Genomic DNA, 16,767 nt, shown 5'->3' on the forward strand with positions numbered 1-16,767 from the left:
GGGTTGGGGCAAGACTCTGTGCGTCTCGTTAATTATTTTTAACCTTATTTATTGTACATAACCCAGCCGGGGGTTGGGGGGTGGTCACTGGGGCGGGGAGGGCGGAGGAGGAATCCCAGAATCCCACGTCGCGGCCGCCTCCCCCCCGGCCCCCTCCCCGTTTTCTACGGCGCCGCGTCTGCCTCCGCCCTCCGCCTTCCCGGTCCACGTGTTGTCTGAATGTGATTCTCTATTTTTTATCAGTCTCCCCCCTCTCTCCCCCACCCCCTCCCCGTGTCGCTCGCTCTCACTTGTATACACTGTGTACACACCGAACGGCCAAACAGAAACCAACGGCAAACACTTGATTTGCAGCTGCCTGTGCCTGAGCCTCTCTGTCCTGCGGCGGGGTTTGTGGGGGCCGGGTGGAGGGCTTTGGGGGTCCGGAGGCGTCGGCCACCGTGGGCCGCCGGAAGGCCCGGGGTGGGGGTGGGGGGCCGACGGGTCACCGAAGAGGGCTTGTCCGCCCCGGGACCCCGCCTGATTCTCGAACCGTCTCCCCGGTGCGGCCCGTTCTTCCTCTGGGACTGCAGCCCCCCCCCCCCCCCCCCCCCCCGGCCAACTATCACCATCCTAGGGTTTGGGGGAGGGTCTCAGCTGTACTCCTCAATGTGGCTTAGGGGAAAGAGCACATCTTTGGGAGTCAGAGGTTGTGGGTTCTAATCCCCACTCCGCCACTTCTCAGCTGCGTAACTTTGGGCAACTCACTTCACTTCTCGGTGCTCGGTGACCTCATCTGGAAAATGGGGATGAAGACCCCGAGCCCCACGTGGGACCACCCGATTACCTCGTATCTACCCCAGCCCTTGGAACGGTGCTCCGTCCATAGCGCTGAACAAATACCGTCGTCGTCGTCATTTAAGGGTGTCCCTGCCTTCTTTAGATTATTAATAATAATAATGGTATCCGTTAAGTGCTTACTATGTGCCAAGCACCCCAGATAGCCGGCCATTTAAAGACCGCAGGATTCCTTGCACAAGGATCACCTCCGGCCCGGGGCCCTAGATCGGGCCGTAATTCCCAATCGAGTGTTCTTTCCCAGCGCTTAAGAGAGTGTTGTACACTTAAGCTCTAGTACTTTAATTACTCCTCTTATCACTCCCCCTCCTCCCAGGCAGGAAGCTAGCTGAATTCCCAGCCCAAGCCTGTCTCTTCCATCCCCACGGCTCCCAGGCCCCCCCATCCAAGTCCGGTACTACCTCGGTAGTGATCGGAGTGGGTGACTTTATTTGGAGGTTCGAGGAGGTATATACAGCTGTGAGCAGGTGCCAGACCCTCTCCTCATCCCCCAGGCCGGTGCGCGGACGGACGAGAGGCACTGAGGCGGCCCGGGCCCGGAGGCGGGGGAGGGTCTCGGCGCCCCCTCCCCCGTCCCCCCCCCCGCCCCCGGTCCCAGGCTTCGGGTAGGGGCGGGATGGGAGGGAGGGAGAGGATGTAGTGTTTCTGTGGAGAGGACGGACAGGGTCCACGGAGGCACTTGAGGCGGTGAGGGGCGGTGGGCCGGGGGCGGAGGTGCAGCTAGAGGAGGAGGCAGGGGCAGCCCCCGTCCGCCGTCTTTTTCCCAGATGGTGCCGGAGGGGTGGGCGGCGACTCCTGCTCCTGGAACTTCCTAAGGGGGCAGCGGAGGAGGATGGGGTGGTGAGCCCGGGGGGCACCCGGGGCAGGGGGCACACGGGCAGGGGGCACCCGGTACAGGGGCATGGGACACCAGGGGCAGGGGACACCCGGGGCAGGGAGCGGGGGGCGGGGGGGCTGGGGGCGGGGCAGCGCCTGACCGGACGGCGCGGACGAGCTGGTGGAAGGCTTCGTCCACGTTGAGGCGGAGCTTGGCCGAGGCCTCGAGGTAGGGCAGCCGGTGGGAATGAGCGAAGGACAGCGCCGCGTCCCGGGGCACCTGTGGGCCGGAAGGACCGGCGGACACCGGAGACCTAAGGCGGCGGCGGTAGGGAAGGAGAGAAGGAGAGAGGGAGAGAGGGAGAGAGGGAGAGAGGGAGGGAGGGAGGGAGGAAGGGAGGGGCGGGCCGGGGCGGGGCGGGGCTTCTGGGCCAAAGGGCGGGCCGGGACCGGGGGAGGAGGGGCGGCCGAGGGGGGCGGGGCCGAGGGCACGGACGGGCCCCGGGGGCCCAACCGAAAGGGGCAAGGGGCGAGGCCTCCGGGCCGGGGGCCACCCCGGGGAGGGGGCCGGGGGGCGTCGGGGCTCCCGACCTGCCGGGTCTCCTCCAGGTCGGCCTTGTTCCCCACGAGCACCATGGGGAAGTCGTCTCGGTCCTTCACACGCAGGATCTGGGTGTGGAGTTTGCCGATCTCGTTAAAGCTGCGGAGACAGAGCGGGGCGGATGGCGACGGGGGGATTGCGGGGGTCCCGGCCCCGGCCCCGGCCCCGGCGGGCGCTCGCTCTCACCTCGGGCGGTCGTTGACGGCGAAGACGAGGAGGAAACCGTGTCCCGCCCGCATATACTGCTCCCGCATGGCCCCGAACTCCTCCTGCCCCGCCGTGTCCAGGACTGGGGGGAAAAGCGGGAGCCGGGCTGGGCCGGGCCGGGCCGAGCCGAGCCGAGCCGGGCCTCCCGCCCCCCGGGCCCGGGTCCCCTCCGCCCCCCGCCCCGCCCCGGCCCGTCCCGTCCCCATCCTCACTGTCCAGCCGGGCCAGGCGGCCGTCCACCGGGCAGATCTTGGTGTAGGAATCCTCGATGGTGGGGTCGTAGTCGGACACGAAGTAGGACTGGAGAGGAAGGGAAGGAAGGAGGGAGGCGCGGTGAGGCGGGGGCCCCGCACCCCGCACATCCTGCTCCCGCTCCCGTCCCTTCCCGCCGCCCCGCCCGCGCTTCCTCCTTCGGCTCCGGGACCCCCGGGACCCCCGGGACCCCCGGGACCCCTCCGCCCCGGACCCCTCCCTCTTCCTCCTCCTCCGCCTCCCGTCCCGCCGCCCGCCACCTGGATGAACTGGATGGTCAGGGCGCTCTTGCCCACCCCGCCGCCCCCGACCACCACCAGCTTGTGCTCCTCGCCGGGGGGGACGCCGGCATCCCCGGGACCCGCCGCCGCCGCCGCCGCCGCCGCCCGCCCGCTCATCCCGCCGCCGCTGCCGCCCGGAGAGCGGAATGGGGCGGGGCGGGCCGGGGCGGGGCGAGGCGGGGCGGGCCAGGACCGGCCCCCGGACGCCGCTCCGCTCCATCATTCCTGAGCCTCGCGCGCTTCCGTCCGGGGGCGGGGGCGGGGGCGGGGCCGCGGGGAGGACACGCCCCCTCCACCTGGGCCCCGGACCCCGCCTGCCGAAGCGCCCCCCGCCCAAACCGGGACCAAAGAGAGTGTGTGTGTGTGTGTGTGTGAGAGATGGGGGAGGGGCCGCCCGCCCCCTTCCCCTCCCCCCGCCCGTGAGCCCTCACCGCAATCCTCAACCGGGAGGCGGATCTTCCCCCGCCCCCCTCGGGCCCCGGGCCCCCGCGCGGCGCCGTGCGGCCCGGGACATTTTTCAGCCCTATATGTCCCGCGGGCGGCCGGACTACAATTCCCGTCGGCCCCGGGCGCCGCGCGCCGGGCAGTCCCTCCCGCGCGGTGCACTGTGGGGCGGACCTCTCCTCCCCTCCCCTCCCCTCCCCTCTCCTCCCCTCTCCCCCTCTGGTCCCCGCGGCCGGGCTCCCTCTCCCGAGGCCGGGCGGACTACATCTCCCGGCGGCCCTAGCGCCGGGCGGCGCGCGGGCCGCCGGGAGAGCGAGTCCCCGGCCCGCTGGCCTGAAGGCCCTGGGCCGCCCAGAAGACTTCAAGTCCCGTCGTCCCCCGCGCGCCCTCGGCGCCCTCCCCCCTCCCCTCCCCTCCCCTCCTCTCCCCTCCTCCCCCCCTCCCCTCCCCTCCCCGCCGGGGCCGGAGCCGCAGCCCGAGCGGCGGGGTAAGATGGCGGCCGGGGCCCGGCCCGCGAGGCCCCGCCGCCCATTGTTATTATAGGGCCGGGAGGGAGCGGGGCCCGGGGGCCGGGGCCTTCCCGCGGGCCGCGGGGCGGAGGTACGGCCGGGGAGGAGGGCGGGGTGCGGGGGGAGGACCGCCGGGGCGCCCTGGGGGCCGGTCCTGCCGGGGGCCGGTCCTGCCGGGGGGCGCCGCCTATGCGGGGGGGGGAGGGGGGAGGGGGGCGGGGGGTCCCGGGCGGGGGCCGGGGGGGGGAGGCCGATGACAGGACCGTCCCCAGGGTGGAGCCCGCGGCGGCCATGGAGGAGGAGGACGACGAGGCCGGGCCCGGCCGCGGCCCCCACACCCCCGACCGCGCCGGGACCCCCGACGACGACCCCCAGCCGCCGCCCTCCGTCGCCCTGCCGGTGAGACCCCCCGGACCCACCGGGCCGCGTGGCGGGGCCCGGGGCGGGGGGGGAGGGGAGCCGGGCCCGACGCGCCCCCGACCCCCGCCGTGTCCCCCCGCAGATGACCCTCCGCCCCGCCCGACGGCCGGACGATGGACCCCGCAACAAAGGTCGGTCGGAGGGGGTGGGGGGCGCAGGGCGGGGGGGACGCACCCCCGGGGGACCCCCAGCCGGGTGGGCCCCGCTCCAGCCTCCGGGATCGATGGGGGTCCGACGGCCGGGCTCCGGCCCGTCGCCCCCGTCCCGCCGTCATCGGGCGCCACGTGGGACCGGGACGGACGACGAGGCGCGGCGCCGAGCGGGGCCCGGAGCCGCCCCGGCGAGGCCCGGCTCCCCGACCGCCGTCTCTCCGTCTTCCTCAGACGCCTCCCGGGGACCCCGCCGGAGACGCTGCCGCAGCCCCCGGACCGAGCCCGCCCCGGGCGCCACCGGCCGGGCTGACCCCGCCGACCCCGCCGCGGTGCGGAGAGCGCGGGGGCGCGAGGGAGAGAGGGAGGGAAGGACGGGGCCGCCCTCCGTCGGGTCGTCCTGACCGGCCGCCGCCTCCTCCGTCCCCTCCCAGGTCATCGGCCTGGCGGCCGGCAGCCTCCTAGCCGGACTGGTGGGCGTCCTGGAGTCCCCGGAGGCCTGGGTCCCGGCCCGGCTGGAAGCCCTCCCCCTGGAGTGAGTGGGCCCGGGAGCCCCGGGCGGGAGGGGGAGAGGAGCGCCGGGGGAGCGGGGCGGCCCCTGCTCGGGGCCGGGGGGACGGGCGAAGGCCCGGCGGGGACCGCCCGCTGACGTCTCCATCCCTCCCCACGCCACCAGCGGGGACGAGGCCGGGGAAGAGCTGGAGCTGGTGGCCGAGGTGCGCATGGGGGACGCGGGGCCGCTGTCGGCCGCCCGCCTGCTGCCCCGGGCCCGCCCGGGGAGGTCCGGGAAGACAGGTACCGGGGACGGGCGGGCGGGGGTCGCGGGTGGAGGGGGGGGGGGGGCTCTTCTCAGCGCCGGGCGGGTCCCCCCCGCGCCCCCGCCGCCTCATCTCGCTCCTCCGCCCCCAGGCTTCCCGTCTAGCCCCCGCCCCCGGTCGCTGCCGCCGCACCCCCTGGTGACGCTGGGCACCGGGGAGCAGGGGGCGGCCGGAGGGGGCTGCCCCCCGGAAAGCCAGCGCCCGGCCCCCCCCCTTGGAGAAGGCCGACTCCTCCTCTTCCTCCTCCTCCTCCTCCTCTTCCTCCTCCTCCTCTTCTTCCGCCTCCTCCGCCTCCTCTTCGGCCTCCTCGTCCCAGCGGCCGCCCCAGCCCCCCCACGCCCAGGACATCTACGACCCTTTCCACCCCACGGACGAGGCCTACTCGCCGGGCAAGGAGCCCCCCACCCAGAAGTACGACCCGTTCGAGCCCACCGGCTCCAACCCCAGCTCCTCCGCCGGCAGCCCCTCCCCGGGCGAAGAGGAGGAGGAGGAGGAGGAGGAGGAGGAAGAAGAGGAGGAGGAGGAAGAGGAGGAGGAGGAGGAGGAAGAGGAGGAGGAAGGGGAGCGGTTAGCGCACAGCATCAGCCGCATCTCGGAGACCCTTGCCGGTATCTACGACGACAACAGCCTGAGCCAGGACTTCCCGGGGGCCGAGAGCCCCGGCCAGGCCCCCGCCGCCGCCGCCCCCCCGGACCCCGCGCCCCCCGGCCCCGAGCCCCGAGCCGACTCCACCCGGGCGGACGCCCCCCCCCGGCGCCGGGTCTTCGTGGTGGGGGCGGAGGCCGAGGTGGCGCCGGAGGGCAAGGTGGCGCTGGAGGTGGTGGCGGCCGGGGCGCCCTACCCGGTCCGCCCGGCCCGGGACGACTCGGAGATCGAGGAGGGGGAGATCGTGCAGCCCGAGGACGAGCGCCACAGCCCCGTCCGCCTCTTCCGGGCCGGGGCGGCCCGCCCCCGGCCCCCCGCCGCCGGGCCCCCGCCCCCGCCGCCGCCCCCGGCCCCGGCCCGGGGGCCGGAGGGGGACGACTTCCTGTCGCTCCACGCCGAGTCGGACGGCGAGGGGGCCCTGCAGGTGGACCTGGGCGACGGGCAGGAGTCCCGTTGGGGCGGCCTGGACCTGCGCCGCAAGATCCTGACCCAGCGGCGGGAGCGCTACCGCCAGCGCTCGGCCTCGCCCGCCCCGCCGCCGCCGCCGCCCCGCCCCCCGCCGCCTCCGACGCCGCCGCCGCCCCGCCCGCCTCGCCCCCGCCGGCCCCCCGGAAGAAGACCAAGCGGGAGCACAAGCGGAGCGGCCGCGGCAGCCGGAGCCGGGACCCGAAGCCGGCCAGGGAGGCGGGGGCCGCGCCCGGCCCGCCGCCGCCCTCGTCCTCGCAGGCCGCTTGGGACCCCAAGGCCCGCCGCTCCCGCGAACGGCGACCCGCCGGCTCCCGCGCCTCCCGCCATCGCTCGCGCTCCCCTCGCTCCCCGCGCCTCCGCTCCTGGTCCCCGGCCCCCAGCCCCGCGGGACGGCGGGGAGGGGGCGGGGCCCGGCGTTCCCGCTCCCGCTCCCGCTCTCGCTCCCGGGAGAAGCGGCGCCGGCGGCGGCGGCGGAGCCGGCGCTCGTCCTCCTCGCGGCGGGAGCGGCGGCGGGCCCGCCACCACGGCGACAAGAAGAAGAAGAAGCGCTCGCGCTCACGGGGTGAGAAGCGGCCGGGCAGCGGCCGCCGGGAGTCCGGTCCGGACAAGGCGGCCCGCGGTGAGCGGGAGAAGCGGCGGGGGGACGGGCGGGGCGTGGTGCCCCCGTCCATCCAGGACCTCACGGACCACGACCTCTTCTCCATCAAGCGCACCATCACCGTGGGGCGCGCCGAGAAGCCGGGGCCTCCGGCGGCGCCCCCGCCGGCGCCCGCCCCCGGCCCCGCCGGGGCCAAGCGCGAGGTCCTCTATGACTCGGAGGGGCTGAGCTACTCGGACCGGGAGGACCCGGGGGGCAAGGGCAAGGTCGGGGACAGAGAGCGGCGGAGGGGTCACCTGGCGGCCGCGCCCGCCAGGGACAAGACCGCCAAGAAGGCGGAGGCCGGGGGCAAGGGGCGGGCGGAGCGGGACAAAGGCGTGAAGAAGGGCAAGGCCGGGGCCGGGGGCGGGCGCCGGGACGGGGCGGGCAAGGCGGGAGCCGGCAGCGGGCGCAAGGTGAAGCTGCAGTCCAAGGTGGCCGTGCTGGTCCGCGAGGGCGTGAGCAGCACCACGTCCGGCAAGGAGCCGCCCGGGTCCATCGGAGTCAAGTTCAGCCGCGACCGCGAGAGCCGCTCGCCCTTCCTCAAGCCCGAGGAGAAGCCGGAGCCCCCCGGGCCGGAGGCCGCCCGCCCCGCCGGCCCGGCCAAGGCCAAGAAGGTCAAGGCCAAGGCCAAGGCCGGCCTCAAGAAGGCCAAGGCCGGCAAGGGCAAGGCCCCCGCCGAGGCCAAGCGCAAGAAGAAGGCCAAGCCCAAGGGGGCCACGCTGAAGAAGTCCAAGGCCGACAGCTGCAGCCAGGGGGGCCCCCAGGCCCCCGGCGGGGGCGAGGAGCCCTCCTGGTCCGGCTCGGAGCGCTCGGCCAAGCCGCCCAGCCCCCCGCAAGCCAAGCCGGCCGCCCCGCCCGCCCCCGCCCTCACCCCCGACTCCCAGACGGTCGACAGCAGCTGCAAGACGCCCGACGTGTCCTTCCTGCCCGAGGAGCCCGCGGCCGAGCCCCCCAGCACCACCACCGCCGGCGCCGCGGCTGGCGCGGGCGGGGGCGGAGCCCCGGACCCCGGGGCCGAGGAGGGCGGGGGCGCCGCGCGGGCCCCTCTCCCCCCGCCCTCCGCCCCCCAGATGCCCTGGAACCTTCAGGCCGGCGTGGACTGCGCCACCAGTGGCGTGCTGGCCTGTGAGTTGGGGTGCGGGGCGGGGGTGTCCCCCCCGAAGTGGAATTGGGGGGGGGGGGCGCGCCCCTCGGGAGCGCGAGGGGCAGTCACCGGCCTGACCCTCACCCTCCCCTCTCCCTCCCCCCAGTGACCGCGCTGCTCTTCAAGATGGAGGAGGCCAACCTGGCCAGCAGAGCCAAAGCCCAGGAACTGATCCAGGCCACAAACCAGGTGCGCGGGTTGGGGACGGGGGAGCGGGGGAGGGTGGGGGGTGGCGGCCGGGCCCGGGCGGGAGGGGTGCCCGGGTCCTCACCCTCTCCCCGCCCTCCCCCAGATTCTGAGCCACACGAAGCCGTCCACCTCTCTGGCCGTCTCCCAGGCCGCCCCTCCTCCCTCGTCGGCTGCTCCCCCGCCCCCGGTCCCTCCCGGCTACTTGCACCACGGCGGGCTGCCCCTGGGAGGGGCCACGCCCCCCACCCCTCCCGGCCTGGCCGGGCCCCCCGGACCCCACGGACCTCTTTTCGGCCCCGAGCCCGGCAAGCGCGAGGGCAGCAGCAGCTCCGACGGGCACATGGACACCGATAAGGTGAGGCGGGGAGCCGCCGAGGGCTCCCGCGGGACGGGGACCGGGCCGAGGGCCCGCTGCGACGGAATAGCGGCGACGCGGGGTCGGCTCTAGCACCTCTAGGGCCGGCTGCCTACCTGAGCGCGCCCCTAAGCCTTTGTCTCCGGAGTCCGGAGCAGGAGGGCTTTTAGCCTCGGGGCAGAGGGAGCCCGGTGGGGGCAGTTGCAGTGGCCGGGATTGCAGTTAGACTCGGGGGGAGGGACCCGACAACACCCAGCCCTTGCGTTTCGTCCACCCGCAGTACCTAAAGAAGCTGCACACCCAGGAACGGGCGGTGGAGGAGGTGAAGCTGGCCATCAAGCCCTATTACCAGAAGAAAGACATCACCAAGGACGAGTACAAGGATATTCTGCGGAAAGCTGTGCACAAGGTGGGGCGGGAGCCACCGGGGGTGGCGGGGGAGAGGGCCGGGCGGGGGGGACCCCGGGAGGTTCCGGAGCCTCACTTCCTCCCCGCCCCCCCCAGATCTGCCACAGCAAGAGCGGGGAGATCAACCCGGTCAAGGTGGGCAACATGGTCCGAGCCTACGTCCAGCGCTACCGCTATTTCCGCAAGCACGGCCGCAAGCTGGGCGGGGAACCCGGGGCGCGGGCCCCTCCCCCGGTCCCGCCTGACCAGGGACCCCCCGCCCTCCCCATCCCTCCCTTGTGATCGCGCCCCTCGGGGGGCCGGCCCCCCGGGGCCCCGGCCTCCCGCCGTCCCCCGTCCCCCCCCCCCCGCCCCCGCCCCCCAGCTTCCGTAACGACTCCGGATAAAACCGTGTTCCGCGTCCCCGCTCCGGCTCGTGTCCCGTCTGTGAGGGAAGGTGGAGGGGGCCGGGGGCGAGAGGCGGGCCCGGGGGAGCGAAAGGAGAGGGAGCGGCCCGTGGGCGCCGGCGCAGGGAGCGGACGGCGGGGCGCGGTGGCCGAAGGCTGCTTTATTGGGAAGCGGGGACCCGGGGGTCCGCGGGGGACTCGGTCTCCATGCTCTCGCAGAAGTCCTGCAGCAGGGTGATGAGGTCGGGGAGCGGGAGGGACCCGAGGCTGTCGGAGATCCTCAGGTCGACTTCTCGGTCGTCCAGGGAGGAGGCGCCGGCGTCGCGGCCGATGTTGTGCAGGAGCTGCAGGCTCAGGGGCACCACCTGCGCCCGGGGCTGGGGTCAGGGACGCCCGGCCCGCCTCCCCTCAGCCCCCCGCCCCCAACCCCACCTCACCTTGACCATGACAAGTTTCTTGTTCCAGGGCAGGTCTCTGTTGGGCCAGACCTCCCCGAGGCAGAACCATAAGGTGTACTGGGGGGAGCGGCCCCCACCGTTCAGGAAAGGGATCATGTCTGGGAAGGAGAGGCCCGCTTAGTCCCCGACTCCCCCACCCACCCCCACCCTCCCTGCCTTTCCCCCTCCGCTCCCCCCTCCAGGGACCCCGGCGTCCAGGCTCACCCTGTACAAACTCATTGATGTGGTAGAGGCAGCTGCCCCCGTCCTCCTTGGTCACCACCCCGTGGGGGTGGTCCTCCTGGGGCAAGACCCCCCGGCCCCAGTAGACGTGACAGTGGCCCCGGCGCCGGGCCCGCAGCTCCGTCGGCGTCGCCCAGAGGTGCAGCCCGGGCACCAGGCTGTCCCGCACCCTCTGCACGTAGCCGGCCACCTTCCGGTCGCTCAGGACCCCCGGGTCCGGCAGCGCCAGCTCCGTCACCGCCCCCGGGTTCTGATCCCGACGGCCCACCACCTGCAGGCCCCCGGGGGCCCGGAGCCGCTCCTGGGCCACCTGGGTGCCCCGGTAAAACACGGTCACCTCGAATTCCGTCTCTGGCGGGGAGGAGAGGGGAGAGTGAGCGCCCGAGGAAACTGGTCCCCCGCCCAGCTATCCGTCGATCAATCGCCGGTATTTAGCGAGCGCTTACTACGTGCAGAGCACTATACTAAGCACGTGGGAGAATACGACAGGGTCCGCGGGGCACGTTCCCTGCCCGTCACGGGCTTAGGGTCTATGTAAGCCTAACGGGAGCGGCGTGGTTTAGTGGATAGAGCGGGGGCCTGGGAGTCGGGAGGATCTGGGTCTTAATCCCGGCTCGGCCACCTGTCTGCCGTGTGACCTCGGGCGGGTCGCTTCATTTCTCTGGGCCTCAGGTCCTTCGTCTGTAAAATGGGGATTGAGAGCGCCGGTCCCATGTGGGACAGGGACTCTGTCCCACCTGATTACCTTGTGTCTACTCCACAGAGACGTGTTCCAGCTGCACATTGTAAGGCCTTACCAATACCATCATTATTTTGATTTTCGTCATCATCGTTACTATTACTAACAACTAGTACTTGTTCGAGTGCTTACTGAATGCCAAGCACGGTACTAAGCGACGAGACAGGTCAGACACAGTCCTTGTTCCATCTATGACTCGACAGCCTACAGGGGGAGGGAGGATAGGGATTTTCTCCCCCTTTTCAAATGAGGAAAACTCAGACCACAAAGGCTAAAATGACACGGCCAGAATCACCCAGAAGGTTCTGTACGTTTCCCACAAGGTCCGCTGCTGGCCCCAGAGCTCCTCCCCTCCCGGCCCCGCAGAGTCCCAGTCCTTACCGACAAAGAGTTGGGCTACTTGATGTGCATCGGCTGGTGGTGCTGTCTCCCGTGGCACTGGGCATATGGGGGTGGGGGTGGCAAGCAGTCAGTCGATTGTATTTATTGAGCGCTTAATGTGTGCAGAGCACTGTATTAACCGCTTGGGAGAGGACAATAGAACAGACACATTCCCCGCCCGCAAGGAGCTTACGGTCTACAGGAGGAGAGAGACCTTAACGTGCATAAATCATGGATACGGACATAAGCGCCGGGGGGCCGGAAGAGGGGGATGAATGCAGAAGGGAGTGGAAGAAAAGGAAAAGGGGGCTTAAGACAGGGGAGGCCTCTCGGAGGAGATGTGCCTCCGATGAGTCTTTGAAGAGGGGGAGAGTCATCGTCTGGTGGATATGAGGAGGGAGGGTGTTCCAGGCCAGGGGCAGGATGTCGGCGAGAGGTCAGAGGGAGAGGTGAGATCGAGGCACAGGAAGACGGTTTCCGTTAGAGGAGAGTGAGGTGTGCGCGCTGAGGTGTAGTAGGATAGAAGTGAGGTGAGGTGGGAGGGGGCAAGGGGATGGAGTTTTTTTTAAAGCCGAGGGTGAGAAATTTCTGTGTGAGAGGTGGATGAGCGACCGCTGGGAGTTCTAGAGAAGTGAGGAAACGCGGATTAAACGTTTTCGTAGAAAAATGATCCGGGCAGCAGAGTGAAGTGAGAACTGGAGTGGGGAGAGACAGGAGATAAGGATAACACCAAGGTTATGGGCTTGGGAGACAGGAAGGATGGTGGTGCCAAGTACAGTGGTGGGAAAGTTGGGGACGAGAGGATTCAGGGGGGAAGACCAGGAGTTCTGTTCTAGACAAGGTAAGTTTGAGGTGACAGGAGGACATCCAAGTAGTGATGTCTTGAAGGCGGGAGGAAAGGTGACTGCAGAGGGGGAGAGAGAGATCAGGGCTGGAGATGTAGAGTTGGGTAACATCAGCATAGAGGTGATAGTCGAAGCCATGGGAGCGAATGAGTTCATCCAGGGAGCGGGTGGGGATGGAGGATAGAAGGGGAGCCAGAACTGAGCTTTGAGGGATCCCCAAAGCTACGGGGTGGGAGGCGGAGGAGGAGCCCCCGAAAGAGATTGAGAACGAGCGGCCAGAGAGACAGGAGGTGAACCAGGAGAGGACAGTGTCAGCGAAGCCGAGGCTGGATAACGCTTCCGGGAGGAGGGGGTGGTCGACAGCGTCGAAGGCAGCTGAGTGGTCGAGGAGGATTAGGATGGAGTAGAGGCCGTTGGATTTGGCAAGGAGGAGGTCACTGGTGACCTTTGAGAGGGCGGTTTCTGTGGAGTGAAGGGGACGGAAGCCAGATTGGAGGGGTCCAGGAGGGAATCGGAGGAGAGGAACTTGAGACAGCGGGTGTAGACAACTCGCTCAAGGCGTTTGGAGAGGGAGGGTAAGAGGGAGATGGGGCGGTACCTGGAGGGAGCTGTGGGATCGAGGGAGGATTTTTTTTTTTAATAGGAGAGGGGAGACATGGGGAGGAAGCCATTAGAGAGCCAACAGCTGAAGGTGGCAGTAAGGGAGGGAAGAGTGTTTTGATTAAGTGCGGAAGAATGGGTTGGGATGAGCAGGTGGAGGGTTGGATTTTGAGAACAGGTAGGAGATCTCCTCTAGAGAGAATGTTGGGAAAGATGGAAGAGGTGGAGAGGGGGCGGGACCGGGGCGTGGTAGGGGAGATTTTAGGGAGGGTTTGGGGGTAGATGGAATTCTCCAAGAAGCAGGTGGGTGACACCAGAAAAGGCAGCAGTGACAGCAACAGGATGGGGGTTGAGAGGGGCTGGGGGGTTGCCCCAACGTCCTGTCTTCCCCCATTCCCATCCCACTTCTTCCCTCCCTCCCCAACTCCCACCTGGAGCTGGCGACAGGGCCAGGTTACCGAGAAACTCATCTAGAATATCTTCTTGAATAGTATCCTGAAATGAAAAAAGATGGGGGGGGGGGGGGTAGAATTTGGATTGCGCTCCAGTTCTCAAGCCACCCCACTACTCCCAGTCAATCGAAGGTATTTACCGAGCGCTCACTGGGCGCGGAGCACGGTACTAAACACTCGGGACAGTACGGTCCAGTGGACAAAAGCGCTGGGGGAGGCAGTGGGGAGATGAATAAAGGGACCGAATCAGGGCGACGCAGAAGGTGGGAAAAGAGGAATGGGGGGCTTAGTCAGGGAAGGCCTCTTGGAGGAGACAGGCCTTCAACATGTCTTTGAAGACGGGGAGAGTCATCGCCTGTCGCATATGAGGAGGGAGGGAGTTCCACACCCGATCCCTGCCCTCGGGAAGCTTCCAGTCTAGTGTTCTGGGGTCCCTGTTCCCGACCTTCTCCGGGACCCCAGGCATCCTAGCCCGAGCTCCCAGTCCTGACCTGGCTCCAGCCGGTGGCGTCCTGCAACTCCTCGGGACCGCTGCTGTTGGCGGATGAGTTGACCGCGGTTCCGTTGTCTTCTATCAATCGATCGCATTTATTGAGCGCTTACAATGTGCAGAGCACTGTACTAAGCGCTCGGGAGAGTACAAACAAAGGGGCTTAGCGGCCACGTTCCCTGTCCCTGATGAGGTACTGCCTCAGTTACCTCATTTGTAAAATGGGGATGGAGACTGGGACCCCCCGTGGGCCATGGACTGTGTCCAACCCCATTCGCTTGTATCCACCCCAGCGCTTAGTACAGTGCCTGGCACATACTAAGTGCTTAACAAATATCACAGTTATCATTATTATTATTATTATTATGAGCTCACTGCCAAGAGGGAGCACGTGAGGGGGTGGGGGGGGGCGGGAGGTGCTCAGGACACTGCAGTCCTCCTCCCAAGGCTCCCTCCCCATCATGGAGACCCCGGAGACCCCCGCCCTCCTCCTCCTGCCCCCCAAGTCCCTCCGAGTCCACCGCCTCACCCGAACCCAGGAACTCATAGATCTTGTGGGGGTCTTGGGCGTCACGGCTGTGGTCCTGGACGACGCGAAGCCCCTTGCGGTTCAGGGCTGAGCGGAAGTTTCGTTTCCAGATGGATGGAGTGCGCTGGTCAATGTTTGGGCGATATGCCCCGCTAGCCACAGCCCAGGCCTGGAGGGGCGAACAGATCATTATTATTATCACGGTATTCGCTAAGTACTTAAACTACCTGCCGGGCACTGTACTAAGCACTGGGGCGGCTACAAGCAAATCGGGTTAGCACAGTCCCACGAGGGGCTCACAGTCTCCATCCCCATTTTACAGGTGAGGAAACTGAGGCCCAGAGAAGTGAGTTGCCCAAGGTCACACACAGCAGACAAGTGGCAGAGCCGGGATTAACAAGTACCGCACCCCGCTCCTCACCTCCCCGGCCTCCTTCCCTCCCTCCAGCCGTCGCCCTCTTGCTCTTTCCAGGTTGGGGGAACCCCGGCCCTCCCGGGCCCCAGCCTGCCTTTGGTCAATTGTATTTATTAAGCGCTTGCTGTGTGCGGAGCACTGTACTAGGCGCTTGAGAGAGGACGATATAACAATAAACGGACCCATTTCCTGTCCGCAGCGAGCTCACGGTCTAGAAGGGAAGACAGACATTCACGAAAGGGTAAGTAAATGACTTGTGAGTCCCATGTGGGACAGGAATGGTGTCCAATCCTACTTGCTTGTAATAATAATAATAATTTTGGTATCTGTTAAGCACTTACTGTGTACCAAACGCTGTTCTCAGCGCTGGGGTAATAATAATAATGGCACTTGTTAATAATACTAATAATGTTGGTATTTGTTAAGCGCTTACTATGTTCAGAGCACTGTTCTAAGCGCTGGGATAGATACAGGGTGATCAAGTTGTCCCAGGTGGGGCTCACAGTTTTAATCCCCATTTTACAGATGAGGTAACTGAGGCACAGAGAAGTTAAGTGACGTCCACAGTCACACATGGGACAAGTGGCAGAGCTTAAGTGCTTACTATGTGCAAAGCACTGTTCTAATCGCCGGGGACGATACAAGGTGATCAAATTGGCTCACTGTCTTAATCCCCATTTTACAGAGGACGTCACTGAGGCCCCCGAGAAGTGAAGTGACTGGCCCAAAGTCACCCAGCTGACGAGCGGCGGAGCCGGGATTTGAACCCACGACCTCTGACTCCCCAGCCTGGGCCCTTGCCACTGAGCCACGCTCCTTCCACCATGTTGTCCCACAGGGTGCTCACAGTCTTTATCCCCATTTTCCAGATGGGGTCACTGAGGCCCAGAGAAATGAAGTGACTGGCCCACGGTCGCAGAGCAGACGAGGAGTCGGGATTAGAAGCCCCGTCCTCTGCCTCTCTCGCCCTAATGCTGCTGCTGCTCCGCCTGGGTGCTTAGTCCCGGGCCTGGCACCCAGAGTGGGCTTAACCAATACCCTTATTAGTATTATTAGTCCCGGGCCTGGCACCCAGAGTGGGCTTAACCAGTACCCTTATTAGTATTATTAGTCCCGGGCCTGGCACCCAGAGTGGGTTTAACCAATACCCTTATTAGTATTATTATTAGTCCCGGGCGTGGCACCCAGAGCGGGCTTAACCAATACCCTTATCAGTATTATAAGCAGCGTGGCTCAGTGGCAAGAGCCTGGGCTTGGGGGTCAGAGGTCATGAGTTCGAATCCCGGCTCTGCCACTCGTCAGCTGTGTGACCGTGGGCAAGTCACTTCACTTCTCTGGGCCTCAGTGACCTCATCTGGAAAATGGGGATGAAAACTGAGAGTCCCCCCGTGGGACAACCTGATTCCCCTGTGTCTATCCCAGCGCTTAGAACGGTGCTCTGCACACAGTAAGCGCTTAACCAATACCAACATTATTAACATTATTATTATTATTAGTCCCGGCCCTGGCACCCAGAGTGGGCTTAACCAATACCCTTTTTAGGATTATTATCAGTCCCGGGCCTGACGCTCAGAGAGGACTTAACGAATACCCTTTTTAGGATTATTATCATCAGTGCCGGGCCTGGCACCCGGCTGGGGCTTAACCGCTGCCCTTCTCAGTATTATTATTATTATTAATAATAATAATAATCCTCATCCTCGGCGCAGCCAACCTCGAATAGCCGGAAGTCCTCGTCGTGGGCGTCCTGCCTTAGCCCGTGCTTCCAGGGGACGCGGAAGCGGGTGCGGGTGGCGTCGGTCCAGGCCACGCCGTCCAGCAGCCCCCGGTCCAGCTGGTCCCGCAGCCAGGGCACGATGAGGGGTTTGGGGGCGCCCATGGAGGGGGAAGGGGAGCCGGTCGAAGCCCCCCGAAGTCGAAGCCCTCCCGACCCTCGGGCTGGGCCTCCGGGCCGGTCCCGCGCCGCGGCGCCCCCTGCCGGACCGCTCCGGGAGCGCCGCGCGCCGCAGCGCCCCCTGCCGGGCCGCCGCTTCCTCGTCCCGGGACCCCGGGCGGGGGGCCAAGGGG

General features: G+C 67.7%; 3 protein-coding genes across 3 annotated transcripts; 1 reads left to right on the plus strand and 2 right to left on the minus strand.

Annotated features, from left to right (window-relative positions):
• Positions 1–1,243: 1,243 nt before the first annotated feature.
• On the minus strand, positions 1,244–3,494 carry RRAS (RAS related). The gene is made up of 6 exons (XM_029073279.2): positions 3,426–3,494; positions 2,674–2,761; positions 2,441–2,543; positions 2,245–2,353; positions 1,815–1,933; positions 1,244–1,648 (listed from the first exon to the last, which is right to left on the minus strand). Exons 3-6 carry the CDS (start codon positions 2,506–2,508, stop codon positions 1,558–1,560), a joined length of 387 nt encoding a protein of 128 aa, XP_028929112.1. The 5' UTR covers positions 2,509–2,543; positions 2,674–2,761; positions 3,426–3,494; the 3' UTR covers positions 1,244–1,557.
• A 744-nt stretch (positions 3,495–4,238) lies between these two features.
• Positions 4,239–9,465, plus strand: SCAF1 (SR-related CTD associated factor 1). Its single transcript, XM_029072898.2, is given in 13 exon segments — positions 4,239–4,346; positions 4,450–4,498; positions 4,751–4,848; positions 4,951–5,051; positions 5,193–5,334; positions 5,439–5,673; positions 5,676–6,525; positions 6,633–6,831; positions 6,898–8,212; positions 8,338–8,420; positions 8,524–8,775; positions 9,056–9,184; positions 9,280–9,465. Coding segments are annotated over 13 exon segments (3,747 nt in total).
• A 245-nt stretch (positions 9,466–9,710) lies between these two features.
• Positions 9,711–16,679, minus strand: IRF3 (interferon regulatory factor 3). Its single transcript, XM_029073267.2, has 8 exons — positions 16,415–16,679; positions 14,286–14,454; positions 13,758–13,837; positions 13,246–13,309; positions 11,370–11,426; positions 10,232–10,600; positions 10,007–10,125; positions 9,711–9,934 (listed from the first exon to the last, which is right to left on the minus strand). Exons 1-8 carry the CDS (start codon positions 16,577–16,579, stop codon positions 9,731–9,733), a joined length of 1,227 nt encoding a protein of 408 aa, XP_028929100.1. The 5' UTR covers positions 16,580–16,679; the 3' UTR covers positions 9,711–9,730.
• Positions 16,680–16,767: the final 88 nt, after the last annotated feature.

The sequence above is a fragment of the Ornithorhynchus anatinus genome, chromosome 10 (assembly GCF_004115215.2).
Source record: "Ornithorhynchus anatinus isolate Pmale09 chromosome 10, mOrnAna1.pri.v4, whole genome shotgun sequence".
NCBI lineage: Eukaryota > Metazoa > Chordata > Mammalia > Monotremata > Ornithorhynchidae > Ornithorhynchus > Ornithorhynchus anatinus.

Excerpts from the sequence above, each read along its gene's own strand:
- RRAS (XM_029073279.2), bottom strand. The coding sequence starts at position 2,508 with ATGCGGGAGCAGTATATGCGGGCGGGACACGGTTTCCTCCTCGTCTTC. Across the intron at positions 2,354-2,440 it reads GCCGTCAACGACCGCCCGAG|CTTTAACGAGATCGGCAAAC; the intron begins GTGAGAGCGAGC and ends CTGTCTCCGCAG. Across the intron at positions 1,649-1,814 it reads CAGCTCGTCCGCGCCGTCCG|GAAGTTCCAGGAGCAGGAGT; the intron begins GTCAGGCGCTGC and ends CTGCCCCCTTAG.
- IRF3 (XM_029073267.2), bottom strand. The coding sequence starts at position 16,579 with ATGGGCGCCCCCAAACCCCTCATCGTGCCCTGGCTGCGGGACCAGCTG. Across the intron at positions 13,310-13,757 it reads ACGCCACCGGCTGGAGCCAG|GATACTATTCAAGAAGATAT; the intron begins GTCAGGACTGGG and ends TTTTCATTTCAG. Across the intron at positions 9,935-10,006 it reads AGAAACTTGTCATGGTCAAG|GTGGTGCCCCTGAGCCTGCA; the intron begins GTGAGGTGGGGT and ends CCCCGGGCGCAG.